This window comes from Gymnodraco acuticeps, unplaced genomic scaffold, assembly GCF_902827175.1.
Source record: "Gymnodraco acuticeps unplaced genomic scaffold, fGymAcu1.1, whole genome shotgun sequence".
NCBI lineage: Eukaryota > Metazoa > Chordata > Actinopteri > Perciformes > Bathydraconidae > Gymnodraco > Gymnodraco acuticeps.
Window position 1 is genome coordinate 90,795 of NW_022990236.1, and position 14,624 is coordinate 105,418.

The 14,624-nt window shown below is 42.8% G+C and overlaps 2 protein-coding genes across 4 annotated transcripts in view; both read left to right on the forward strand.

Moving 5' to 3' along the window:
- Positions 1-3,825, forward strand: part of LOC117548248 (protein NLRC3-like) — a 33,848-nt gene extending 30,023 nt beyond the window's left edge. For both annotated transcript variants that reach the window (XM_034219398.1, XM_034219399.1), the window contains 3 exons: positions 1,780-1,896; positions 2,016-2,157; positions 2,650-3,825. In XM_034219398.1, the coding sequence (XP_034075289.1) occupies positions 1,780-1,896; positions 2,016-2,157; positions 2,650-3,002 (612 nt within the window). In that variant the 3' untranslated portion in view covers positions 3,003-3,825. The remainder of the gene's footprint in view (positions 1-1,779; positions 1,897-2,015; positions 2,158-2,649) is intronic.
- A 7,675-nt stretch (positions 3,826-11,500) lies between these two features.
- The window catches only part of LOC117548247 (protein NLRC3-like), a 65,381-nt gene continuing 62,257 nt past the window's right edge, over positions 11,501-14,624 (forward strand). For both annotated transcript variants that reach the window (XM_034219395.1, XM_034219397.1), the window contains exons 1-3: positions 11,501-11,592; positions 12,136-12,288; positions 13,258-13,457. In XM_034219395.1, the coding sequence (XP_034075286.1) occupies positions 11,516-11,592; positions 12,136-12,288; positions 13,258-13,457 (430 nt within the window). In that variant the 5' untranslated portion in view covers positions 11,501-11,515. The remainder of the gene's footprint in view (positions 11,593-12,135; positions 12,289-13,257; positions 13,458-14,624) is intronic.

A 14,624-nucleotide genomic window follows, 5' to 3' on the forward strand; every position in this document is an offset into this window, starting at 1 on the left:
ATTTTCTTCTCTCATCACACATTCAAGCCCCCAGTGTTCATGTATCATTTCTATCTAAATTCTTCACTTTCTTCTTACACATTACATTTCAGCATACCAATTCAGTGTCAGCTTTTCAGCATAAAGCATTCCAACTAGCAATTTCTTCAGGAATTGCATTCTCTAGTTCCCCCTATTACTCGTTTTATGAAGGAGATGTCCGGTCACTAAGGCACATGGTGTGTGTGTGTGTGCTCTGCTCAGCTTTGCTCTGTGCGTGTGTGTTCGTATGTGCCCGACACCGGCCTTTGTTTTCAAATGACCATGAACATTAATTTACACACATCTGGCCAACTCCATAGGTATATGTGTGTGTTCCCAAGTGAAGAAGTTTGTTTAATCTTAATCTCGATGTAGTGCTCAGTCCTATCGGAGTGCACCGGAACAAACGACACTTTCAATAATATGGCGTAATAATCGGGCAGTTCGATGTGTGTAGAGGTGTGTGTGTGTGTGTGTGTGTGTGTAGAGGTGTGTGTGGTTAAAACTTAGCAGCGTCGATCTCTATTCAGCTGTTCTAATGAAGGTAAACACAGTGAAGGTGGTGCGTAAAAGGCACATCTCTCCTACTTGGCGAACCGGTAACTTTCTTGCATGAGATACATTCTTTATTTTTTTTCATGACCCTTTAGGGCGGGGGTGGTGAACTATTAGCGCCGGTGTTATGCCGTATTATGCATGCTCACTGCACCTCGCTGGAGCGTGCCACAGCGTAAAGTAAAAACTCAAAGACATATCAATTATTTGTACGGCAAAGTTAGGTTTGGAAACTATATAATTTCCTTTTTGGCGGGCATGCATAACACCGGAGCCTCGCTGCGGGGAAGCTTTGGTGCTGTTCTGAGTTTGTTCTAATCTGTCAAAATGACGGACTGTTTTCAGATTTTTCCGTCATTGTTAAAAAAAATCCGTCATAGGTGGAAAATATTCGGTTAATGCAACCTCTGCTTCCGAGTCACTTGCTTCAGCAGCTAGGCAAGAATCCTTCCTGGCATTCGGAAAACGAAGAGTGGAACAGGCTAGCAAGTGTGCAGGTGTGCGTCATATGAGAGGCCCCGCCTTACATTTTACGCCACAGATTTGGGGAAATTGGTCCGTGCGCAAAGCATTGTGGGGATTTTAAGGACGCAAAGTCTACCCATGTGCAGCCTCGAAATTACCCCCAAACCAAGGACGCGGCCTCGGTGGAATTCCAAGTATGCTGGACATTGGAACAGTCCTTCGGCGGCACTCGATGACGTAGCATCCTTGAAATATTGGCTTGGAAGCTAGTATCCTTGCGATTGAGAAACGGCCACAGTCAGACGAGACATATACCACGTGATGACACGTTAGGCTCGTGTTGTGTTCAAGGACCCTGACCTTGGCCAGGAAAAACAGGCACTAGCTTGTTTGATTATTTTGCTGTCTAGATTTCTTGAATTGTTTTCTATTTTGCGTGTGTTTATAAATTACCTCGAGGGCCGTACCAAATGGTCTCGCGGTCCGTATACGGCCTGGAGGCCGGAGGTTCCCCACCCCTGCTTTAGGGGCTCCGTAAACAACCCTAATAAATATATAAAAACATGTGTTGGAGATTTGAAATTTCATCCAAAAATATCTAACCTATACACTTTAATTAATCTACTCACATATGTCCTCATGGTGTTATTCTTAATTTATTGTAATTATTATCTCTCTGTAGTGCAGGTCTGTCAACATATGTTGTTTTAAATTGATCAAATTGTCCTGTTACTGAAGGTTGTTAAAAAACACAAACGGGCTGTGAACATCCCAATCTCCTCCGACTGTGAGCTGGACATTGATCACAGTTACAGTGTGCACTGTGAACCTGAGGGCTTCTTCATTCAGCCTGAGGTGAGTCACTGATGCTCCTTTAAAGAAACACAATGATCATTAACACACATGTATCTGCATTTGGATCCACAATCAGGAAAGAAACAGATAAACATTTCACTTCTGTTTCTGGTTTTCAGAGTAAAACTTTTAAATCCATGTTTGGACCAAACTACCATCCGACATTTCAAGTGTCCCTGATGACGAGCACAGAGAGAGTGTTCTTGAAGGTCCAGAACCAAGGTGGAAATGAAGTCTGGAATTATCGCGTGTCACTGGAAGGTAAAGACTCCACCTGAGCTCAGACCCAGTGATAGACTGATAACGCTAAAGCTCTATCTCATAGCCTTCTCTATTAAGACTCCATGGCAGCGTATCATTACAACATTAAACACACAACCTGTTATATTCTAAAACTATAGTAAAAACTAGTGTGGTGGTGAAACAGCGGGGCATCATGGGAGTTGTAGTCTTCAGCTTCTCGTGGTTAAGTGGATACACCGCCATTACAGGAGACCGTGATGAACGTACTGTTACCTTGATTAAAATGACACATCTCTCTGAACCATTTGGGATAATGTACGTACACAACTCAACACAATATAAATAATACAGGTGTAGGAGTTTTTATACATTATGAGGAAATGCTACATATTATAACTTTAGGTGAACAGAAATCCACCTCTGGGAATGCTGAGTTATACTTTAATTGTTAAGAGATCTGTTTAATGTGATTGTTGGTTAACAAAAGTATTTTCCCTGTTTGTCTTCCAGATCCAAGGAAGGAATTGTCCCAGATAAATGTCCCAGCAGAGAGCAGAGTCCCAGCAGAGAGCAGAGTCTTAGCAGAGAGCAGAGTCCCAGCAAAGGAGTGGCTGCTCTCAGTTCGGACAGAGTTCATTCAAAGAGTGTCTCTATCCGTCCTGAAGGACCTTCTGGATAAACTCTTTCAGTCTGAAGTGATCAATGAATCTGAAATGGAGTCAGCCAAAACCAAATCCCGAAATGACGGAGCACGAGAGGTGGTGGACGTGGTGCGAAATAAAGGAGCTGCAGCCAGCAGGGTTCTGATCAATGCTCTCCGTGAGCTGGACCCGCTTCTTTACGAAGAGCTCAACTCGAGCTGAGGCAAAACCTCGTGGAGTGTGTGAAAGCCCCTGCTAGTTTTGACAGTTGAAGTCCTGTCCTCTGTTTTGTTACCTGTACATTTCCCCCCTTGTCCTTGAAGGTATCACAGATTCTGAGCGAAGGCCACTTTCCTTCTCTCTTTTCTCCTGGACTCCCTCCTGAGAGCAGCTACCCGTATTGGCCTTCCTTTGGTATTATCTTGATATTTTTTCAAGTAGTTGTTCACTTTATTACATACAATCAGTGTTTCCCCTAGGTTTACTGCTTTGGGGGGTGCTGCCTGGCCGGGGGGGGGGGGGGGGTCAGTCGTTGTCCGAGTCAAATCTACAGAAAATAAACAAGTCAGACACTGAAACATGCACATGAATTGGATAATAAAAGTCCACATTTTCAATGTGAAAAATGACCGTCGATAGATTACTTCAGTTATATATATATATATTTTATATATAGAAAAAAAGAAAGGAAAAAAAACACCTTGAATTTCAGGGGGGGCGCGGGGCTCCGTTGTCTACCAAGACAATGGGGAAACACTGATACAATACTTTAATTTGCCAGAATCCATTGCGTCCTTTCACATTTTTGTCAGGCAAACCACTGGACCTTCCTTTATGAGAGGAGAGGAGAAAATGCTGCCCCACAATGCATTGCAGCCGCAGCATTTACCGTCACACAACAGTCGGCCGTTCACGGAAACAACCGATTATGACCGAGAAATGATATCATGAAAGTTATGGTGCTTATTACGCATTTTAAAATGTATGTGGTAAGTTGCCAAAGTGCTTTGTTTTGAACATTCATCAGTATTATAATCAAAAAGAGAAATATGAACGTTAGTTTTTACTGAAATGATCAAATAAAGTCTTTGGGGTTTGTTCAACTTTTAAAAGATGTTTGAATGGTGATATACACAGTGATAGATGTTAAGGACTAACGTTTATAATAAATACATCTGTATTGATTTTAAGATATTTTCATCAATCATACGTATTGGGATCATTTGTATTAATGTGGACCGGAGGGAGAGGGTGACGAGCATCAGTTTCACTTTCCTTTTTTATTTCAATTCTAACTTTGGTCATGAAGAATATGTTTCTCTGTTGTCCACGTTCATAAAGCAAAGCAACAGCATCAGAGCACGGTGCAGAGTCTCTCGATGAGTTTACAGTAGTCCCTCGTTCTTATTGAACATCCATGTTGTAGTCCGCTGTATAGAGATCTGTAGTTTCCATAGTTTCCCCACAGCAGCAGACGCACATTCATGACGTCCGCTGGCGCATCATAAACACGTCGGATAGTGAAAGTGCATTCGGATTCTCTAAAGTACCGCAGTCTCTTCTCCTAAGTCCTTTTGAATTCTCCTATCCACTATCCCTTAACCCCGTGACGTTTCACTCAGAGGTCAAGGAATAGGAGATAGGGTTAGAACTTAGGAGCTGATTGTTGGACTATTCGACCGCAACCTTGGGCTATAAAGGAACTACAGCACGGTCACATGACTTCACGTCACCACCGCTAAGCTAAAGGAGGCTAATGTTGGGCTATAAAGGAACTACAGCACGGTCACATGACTTCACGTCACCACCGCTAAGCTAAAGGTGGCTAATGTTGGGCTATAAAGGAACTACAGCACGGTCACATGACTTCACGTCACCACCGCTAAGCTAAAGGCGGCTAATGTTGGGAGTGATGACATTTATTGCGCACATCTACTACAGCGCGGAGCGCGGTTTAAGGGTGCCACGCCTGGCCCGTTTTTGGTTGCGTTTTCACTTGGCGTGGTTCCGGTTAGCGGGTACTTTTTCAGTTTTCTGGCTCTCCAAAATCGAGGTTCTTTCCGGGCCAACAACCGGGCTGAGTATGCTAAACAAAATGAACATATTTTACCGTGATTTAATTGTAATACACGTTTCAAAATGATGCCGAAGTAACAACATACTGATACCGGTTTGTAAAAAAACATGAATTAATGCTTTGACAAGTCTGCAGACAGACGAAAAACTTTTTTAAATGCGTGTTTTCTGAATAGAGATTGGCTGGTTCCCAACCTACTAACTTGAATACAAATTCAAGTTAGTAGCTATTAATAATAATAATTTCAATTTCTATAGCGCTTTTCACGAAACCCAAGGACGCTTTACAATGGGAAGTAACAACAACAACAACAAAAGTAATAACAATCATACAGATACATAGGCTGAAGAAAACAAAACAGGAACAGTTTGCTGGATACCGCATATTAGTTGAGGCCAAAGGCCTGAGTGAACAGATGGTGTTTGAGGTGTTTTTTGAAGGTGTCCAGAGAGTCTGCATTCCTGATTGCAGAGGGTAGAGGATTCTAGAGGGTGGGGGCTGCGACACTGAAGGCTCTGTTGCCAAATGTTTTCAGCTTGGAGCGCTGGATGGAGAGCAGCCCTTTGTCGGAGGACCACAGGTGACGAGAGGGGGTGTAGGGCTGAAGGAGATCAGAGATGTATGGAGGGGCTAGGGAGTGGAGAGATTTATTTATCTATTAAAGGCATAAAAAGACATAAATGTATAATTATTTCTTTAATAGAAATGTTTCTTCTGCCCGTAAAGTGTCCAAACCAGGCTTTTCTGGATAAGCGCATTTTTAAAACATAGTCATTGTCCATGCCGGTTTCAGTTGGATTATTTGTCACAGTTGCTCCGATCAGATCGGTCTCCTCCATTTTGTAGATTATTTACGACTTTTGAATCCACATAAACACATCGGCAAAATCCGGCTTACTTTGAGCATGTGTTTTAAACAGTTTAATCCCTTTGTGAATTGTTTCCACTTCCGCCGTCCTTTCATTTCTTCATACAGCGGGAATCCAAATGAATTAATCCTGAGTCCAATAACCATCAAAGTCACTCCAATAGTGCTCCTTAACTATGCTTTCATCCTCCTTTAACAAAATACTTCACATTCATCCAGTTTATGACGGTAGTTGTAGCTTTTGAGACTTTTAAACTTTTTGTGTGTGTGTGTGTGTGTGTGGGGGGGGGGGGGGGCGCAACTTCCAACAGGAGTCATTTGGGGGGGCTCTTGGGAAAAAAGGTTGGGAACCCCTGGGCTAAGCTAACGCAGTATATGCTCCGACCGTTCACAAGAACGGCCTATACAGACATAAATAAAGCAGCGACTGTATTCTCCATGACAGACAGTCTGTGGTTTGTACTTGTTTAACTTTTGTCTAGTTTCTGAACAGATATGAGGAGCTGTGAGCTCTGAGGGCTAACGGCTGATGTTGGTTGTGTGTTCTGCCCACACTGCGTTACTATAGATACTGCCCCAGTTCCTAAACTGTAATGGAAACGCAGCATAAAGTGAGCCTGGCCTAACAAGGCCTAACGAGGCCTAGCCATACCGTACTAAGCCGAGCGAGGCCCTGCAGTGGAAAAGCGCCATTAGTCATCTCATTTAGACACTTCTTAGCAACATGCTATTGATGCACATACTCTTCAATCCTTCATTGTGATGGATCCCCTGCTATAGATACAGTGTTGAACTTCCAACCCAGTCTCACAAAAAAACGTGTAATAACTACGTTGGTCCACAACTTGGGACGTAGTATTTCTACAAAAACGCCTCTGAAATTGTAAGATCCCTACGTCTTTTTTCACCATTCATTCCAATGGCTGGCGTCTATGTCACGTGAGCTTCAAATTTCTCCCTTCAGAAAAAAAAACATGGCCGAACTTCGTTTTATTCTCGGTGGAAAATGCCTATTTTAAGGTTAGTTTGGCCATTAAAATGCGTTTTGATGTCATTTGATGCGAGAAATGTGAGTTGTTATTTCAGAGTATGTGTGCAGTAGATGTACACAATCTTAAGCTTGCTAGTTATTACGAAGATTACTTCAGGAAATTGTGTCTATAAAACGTTTTCATTGTTACCAAGGTGGTTGCTAGTGTGGCGGCACGTGGGGGTGTTTGTTGGAAATCCTATTCAACTAAAAGCCAGACAACGCCACCTTGGGAATGGCACCCAAGGAAATAATTATTCCAAGTACCAACAAGGCACTCAGGTTCGTGATACTGAGGGGTAGGAGACGTGGTTCCAATTTATCAAATGTTTTATTTCTGGCATTAAAATATCATTAAAAACACCATAAGATAATTATACACACTGGAAATGAAGAGGGGAACTCTTAATTCAGGGATGCTGAGGCTTACCAGTGGATGGAGGTGATGAGGGGTGAGAGGGATCCCAACAAAGTAAATTAAGGCACCCGTGATCACTACACACTCACACGAAGGAACACAAATCGGGGGGAGCACAGCACGACACACAAAGGGGGAAGCCACCACCGGGGACACCAGCACCACACCTTTGGCTCTCAGCAACTAAGAAGGGCAAACAATAAACAATTACTGGGATAAACAGTAAACACAAATGAATACACCGACCAACACATAAGATAAGTATAAGACAATAAAAAGTCAAGAATACTACAAAATACTGATTTCAAGTAACTGAAATAAACAAAACAAATTTAAAGCAACAGGGTCGAAAACTAAACCAAAGAAACGAAAATCAACCTAACAGTCTTGAATTAATCTTGAATTAAATAAACAAAACAAACTTAACTCAATGAAATAAGTAATCATGAACAGAGATTAATTGAACAGTCCACGATAACAATGTTTAAAATATGGCCCTGTAATGAAGAGCAAAGGCACAGTGATACCAAGACAGACAATGTAGGCCAAGAGCAACACCCGCCAGGCAGTAGTGTGGCAGTGAAGCACAGTAGGGCAGGCAAGCCGACTGTGCAGACAGACACAGCCGTGAGGGCAGACCAGTGGTCCAGGCAACAGTTAGGCAGGCAATACTATGGAGTCAGATTTGGGTCAATATTCTAGCGCATAAAACAAGCTACTCACGAGCGGAAAATGTGATTTTACACGCGCCTAAAATGACCCTCGCGTGCAGATTAAACCCCCGCGAGGAGAGAGAGCCCTCTTGCTCGCTCGCGGGAGTGTCAGCTTCACTCGCGGAGTCTGTCTACGCGCGCATGAAAAGTTTCTGGCACTTTGGGACGGAGCCACTGGACTTTGATTGACAGCTGCCAGGAGTTGCCAGGTTTGATAAATGCATGAACTACCAAGAGCCGAGGAGTGACAGCGGCAAGATCAGGTGGACGAGATTGAATGGTAAAGTTGTCCATAAAAAACTATTATATTCGTAAAGTGTACAACTAATATATATATAAATTAATTTGATATAAAAAAATGACACATTAATTCTGAGTGCAATACTTTTACAAACACTATAGTAATAATATGCATTCATTATACTATTACTATAGGAGTGTTCTATAGTGTGTTCAAAAAACAACTACAGAAACACTATATAGTATACTATAGTAGTACTATTTAAAATATAGGAATACTACAAAGATCTAGATACATAGTGTTACTATTGAAATATTATAGGGCTATTATAGCTAATAAAATGGCACTACAGAAAAAACTATTGTAATACAATAGCTGGTGAAAAATACTACAGAACACTACAAACTTACTAAAGGACACTATACAACTCTTATAGTATACTATAGTAATACTATAATTCATGTATAGTTCATTTCGTAAGGGAGGTGCATACAGCAGACAGTAGCTAGCAGTTTTCCACTCAAAAATATATTGTTTTATATCAAATTAATTAATATATATATTAGCTGTACACTTTACGAATATAATAGTTTTTTATGGACAACTTTACCATTTAATCTCGTCCAACTGATCTTGCAGCTGTCACTCCTCGGCTCTTGGTAGTTCAGGCATTTATCAAACCTGGCAACTCCGGGCTTCCTGGCAGCTGTCAATCAAAGTCCAGTGGCTCCGCAACAAAAATGTCAGAAACTTTTCACGCGCGCATAGACAGACTCCGCGAGTGAGTGAGGCTGACGGAGCCTACACACGGCGGCGTGCGTTGCCGCTTGGCGGTGGGCGTGTCTTGAGCTTGGGGAGTCAACGCGAGCAACGCGACCAACAACCAATCACATGAATGTCCCGCCCCGGACATACAAAGCAAAGCATTCATGCTACATCCATGCTGGCTAAATATACTGTCTATGCTTGCTAGCTGTCCATTCAAACGAAGTACACTGGATATAAACTCTCCAAACAGGCGAAAACCTACCAGTTTCACCCACTGTCTCTGCCACCTCCCCCCATGCCTGGCTCCTCCGGTTTGTATCCCTGTATGTAAAGAGGGACTGGTGGTCATATAGTACCGCCACGATAATTTTCTCCTCCATTTTTTGACATATGGGAAATAACTGCGGTCTGGCTCTCCCAACATACACGCGGTTTGATTGGCTAGCGCTTGTAATGTCAGATTTGCATACGCGGGATTTGATTGGCTGACTTCTCCGTCGAGGCGGCAAAAGTAGAACATTGCTCTACTTTTGCAGCGAGCACCGCGAGAGAAGCTACGCTTTGCTCCCACAATGCAGTTCGGCGAATAGTGACGTCACCCCATTCAAAGTGAATGGGCAGAAGCGGCAACGCACGCCGCCGTGTGTAGGGGCCGTAACCCTCCCGCGAGCGAGCGGTTTAATCTGCGCGCGAGTCATTTTATGCGTGTGTAAAAGCACATTTTCCGCTCGTGAGTGGCTTGTTTTACGTGCTAGAATATTGACCCAAATCTGACTCCATAAATACACTCGTAGACGTAGAGCAGTCGTGAATGCAACGCAGACATAGAAGCAAAACAGAAGTCCTTTATCACGCTTCCAGCGCAGAGCCTAGCAGACATTAAGCGATCAGGTGATGTTACAATAACAATACTAGGTTAAGATCATTCAGGAAGAATGAGACAAGCAGAAGGTCTACATACTAGTGATGTTACGTATTGCGCCGAGGCTTCGGAGCGTGTGTCGAGTAATCCCCGAAGCTTTTTGTGAAGCATGTATCGAGGCTTGTATCGTTTTGTGCCAGTGACGTCATCGATGACAAACGAAGCCTCGCTGCCTGTCGATACCACGTGACTGCTTCACGAAGCGATTCAGATCGGTTGAACCACAACGCTCATAATACCAATGGATGTATAATAAGAACCATATTACCCCTCCTGTACCCGGGCCCGGTGACACGATGGAATCAAGAGAGCTCAGACCCTCACTTATATAGAGGTCGGAACATGTCATAACGTATAAATAGATACAAGCATAAATAAATGTAGGAATAAAAACATGAATAAATACAGAAATAAATATGTTCCAGTGTTTTCAGAGAGCTGTAGTGTGTGTGCTGTGGCTCAGCTGGAAAGCAGTTGACTCACGACCGCAGGGTCTCTGGTTCAACGACTGAACAATACGTATTTTTTGTTGTTTATAAAAGCTACAGCTAAATGAGACAATGTAGTTAATAAATGTATTCTTTGATATGGTTTAGCCTTTCTCAGGCTACAACATGGTTACGTTTACGAATATTATTAAGGAATACAAATCCCTATTTGCAATGTTTACCAGCCTCCTTAGGCTTTTCAATCACAATCATTAAACTGGAATAAAAACAATATTGTTAACATGAAGATATGATTTAATGTTGGTTGTTTAGAGTTATTCTAAGGCTTTACTCATTGGGAACTCGGTATGAGATAGAGCACACTGTTGAGATGTCCAATCTGCCTGTTGTACACACTTTCACCAACAGGGGGTTTGTGTTCAAATGAAGCCCATGATGAAGCCTCATGAGATGAACCCTTTTGCGAACCAATTGGCTGGAAAGCTTCAAAGCTTCATAAGGCTTCATCTCACCATCACTACTACATACCGATCAGGCCAAGTTCAGACAAACACACAGCAGGAGAGCTTCATTTACAGCGGCAGCAGACATGGGCTGCAGGATCCCTGCAAGGGTCTACAACCAGTGATACATTTAGTATTTAGGCTAATTGTCATGCTAGGTGTACAACAAACGGCAGCCACTGCAAACTCACCGGTGCCAGCGGATAAAGCACGTCAGCGGAACCCGGAAGTGGCCTTCGTGCCAAAGAGCAAGAGGGAGCAAGAGCGACACTGACCCCTCTTTATAAAGGTTGCCCCGTGTGGTGATAGGGCTGAACAGTCTATCCTGCTACACTATTGATCTCATAGAATCTGCATTGCTGCTGATTAAACAAACAAAGAGTTTATAAAGGAGTTTAAATAATCTACAAAATGAAACTTGAGCATTCATGCAGCAGTAATACTATTCCACAAACAAATATATATAATATGGAACAATACACAGTTAACACTAGAGTACCCAAAACAACAACAAGTAAGGTTTTGAATGCAGGATGTTTTTAGATTTATTTTCACTTTGTGGTTTTATTACTTTTTCTTCAATAACTTTATTTTCCTTGTTTTTAGCTGCATGTCTATTTATATCGTTCCTATACGTGTTTTTGTAACCGTCTTACTGTGAGAGCAATTGAACATAATCCCTGTTGTACCTGTCCATGTGATGAGGCTGGTTATGAAACAAAGGGAGGAGCTACAGACAGGGAAGGATGTTGAAAGTGAAAGAAGGAAGTCAAACTGCCAGACTCCATTTTACACTTCGGCAGAGCAGCAGGAGGAAAACAGAGTGAGTTTTAACAACAGACTGCTTTTTAAACACTTTAATCATTTACTCAGTTGAACTGTATGTCAGAAAATAATCTGTAAATACAAATATATTTATTTCCTGGAGTTGAAAGTGACATCTTCAAATGTTGTGAACTTTTTTATCCATTTCCTGGTTTCTAAATCAGAGTTTCATAACATGTAACAGCCAAGCGCAGTCACATGGAGAGCAGCCTGTCTGAAGTCTGACTGAGTTGATGTATTGAAACCAAGTTTATCATTATGATGGTTTTAGATTGACATCATGTTATTATTATAATGTGTGTGTGTGTGTGTGTGTGTGTGTGTGTGTGTGTGTGTGTGTGTGTGTGTGTGTGTGTGTGTGTGTGTGTGTGTGTGTGTGTGTGTGTGTGTGTGTGTGTGTGTGTGTGTGTGTGTGTGTGTGTGTGTGTGTGTGTGTGTGTGTGTGTGTGTGTGTGTGTGTGTGTGTGTGTGTGTGTGTGTGTGTGTGTGTGTGTGTGTGTGTGTGTGTGTGTGTGTGTGTGTGTGTGTGTGTGTGTGTTAGTGTTACTGGTTTTTCTCTCAGACTAGAGAAGATGAGTGATTTCAAAGTTGAGGAAGAGGACAAATCTCAATTCCCCAGCGGTCTGTGCGGGAGTGAGCAGTCTGAAGAGGAACCTCCAGACTTCAGAGATGAACCCGGACCCTCAGACACAAAGTAAGAGTCTGTTTCTACTGTGACCTGAAGAGGATTCAGTTTTTATATTATCTGATAATCTAAACGGTTATTTTATAATTACATGAGGGCAGTAGAGTACAGACACTCTGTAGATATAGTATAATGATAGTAATAACCGGGTGAGCTGGTTGTATTTATCATTAACCGATTTATTTTGTGCGGTGCGATAAACTGTAGGGTCAATGCGCATAAATGTGCCTGGCAACACAAATCAAAAGAAGATGTGAAATGTTTATCCCCCCCGTGTATTCACACAACTTGTAAAGTTGCAACTTGAGAGTGAAGTTTGTGACGCTCTGTTACAAAAACCTGTCAGTGTTGAGCTTCTGCTCCTGTGGTCACTGACATGCTGAGATGAATCAGAAGAGGGAACATCAGCACCCAGAGCTCTACAGCACCTCATGTTAAATCAGGGTTCTTCATGTACCTGTATATAAACCAGAGACTGTCTGTGGTGCTAACAATATAATAGCTGCTGTTCTTATGACTGGATGCCATTTAGACACAGCAGCTACAACGTTAGCCTAGCCTAGCTTTAATCGATTTCCATTCAGAAAACTAACATTTAAAGTGTTTTGCTTGTTGTGTTGCAGACAGACCTGACAAAGCATTAACTCAGGCTTTTAACAAATCACTATCATTACATTGTTATTTCGGCATCCTTTCCATATCTTTAAAGACATTAATTCACAGCAAATTATATGTAAATTGGGTTCATAGTGCTAAAGTGTACCAGATTAATACAGCTGATGTTATGAACCCAGACACAAAGCTGTGTGGTTCCCTGATTATATGAATAACTAACCACTATCTACCTTATCATGATGAAATAGCATCTATACAGACTTTTAAAAAAAAAAATCAAACTAGAATTTGCCACCTTGTACCTTTGGTGAGAATCAGCTCCACTAATGTAAAGTGTTATAAAGGATGTGTTCATCTCCATAGAGGGAAGAGGAAGAGTCCTGTTCCTGTGGAGGAGCAGATGTCCAGCTGTGCTCTGTGTCAGGACGTCCTGAAGGATCCAGTCTCTACCAGCTGTGGACACTGGTTCTGCAGACAGTGCATCACCTCATACTGGGAGCAGAGACCTCCATCAGGAGACTCCTGCTGTCCTCAGTGTGGAGAGAGATGGAACATTCTACAAAGTAAGAAGCCGAACACATTCAAGGTTCAAGGTTCAAGGCTTTTATTTGTCATACGAACATAGCTACAGTATAGTTATGACGATGAAAATCATAGGTCACAGGCTCCTCCAACAGAGCAACACAATACAACAGAAAAACAGAAAAAAATAGTGCAAGTAAATACAAAAAGAAAAATGTGAAATAGTTCAATTAGAGTCTACATACAAGTAATTGGAATATGATATATTAGATAAATAATTAGCAACCAGCTTAATGTTATGGATGTTGTTTGAAAGTTCAGGTGTTTAACAGTCTTATGGCCTGTGGGATGAAACTGACCCAGAGTCTGGTGGTTTTAGTCCGGATGCTGCGGTACCGTCTGCCAGACGGCAGCAGACAGAACAGTTTGTGGCTGGGGTGATGGGGGTCTTTGATAATCCTGAGGGCTTTCTTCCTGAGCCGCTGGGAGTAAAGGTCCTCCATTGATGGCAGCTCCTTCCTGGTGATGTGCTGTGCAGTTGGCCGATAACGGTCGTGTCGTCAGCAAACGTCACGATGGTGTTGGAGCTGTGTGTGGCCACACAGTTGTGAGTGAACAGGGAGTAGAGGAGAGGGCTGAGCACGCAGCCTTGAGGGGCTCCGGTGTTGAGGATCAGGGTGGAGGATGTGATGTTTCCCACCCGCACTGCCTGGGGTCTGCCGTCAGGAAGGTCAGGAAGTTCAGGATCCAGTCACAGAGGGCGCTGTTGAGCCCGAGGTCTCTGAGCTTGATGACCAGCTTGGAGGGCACAATGGTGTTGAAATCTGAACTGTAATCAATGAACAGCATTCTCACATAAGTGTTCCTCTGGTCCAGGTGTGAGAGGGCAGTGTGGATGGTGAGGGCTATGACGTCGTCTGTGGACCTGTTTGCTCTGTAGGCAAACTGCAGGGGGTCCAGAGAGTCAAGGAGGGAGGAGGTGAAGAAGGGTTTGACTAACCGCTCAAAGTACTTCATTATGATGGAGTGCTACTGGGCGGTAGTTGTTGAGACTGGTGATTATTGTCTTTTTGCGACAGGAACGATGGTGGAGTGTTTGAAGCATGTGGGGACTACAGACTGCAGCAGGGACCTGTTGAAGATGTCTGTGAACACCTCTGCCAGCTGAACTGCACACACCCTGAGATCACGGCCAGGGATGCCATCAG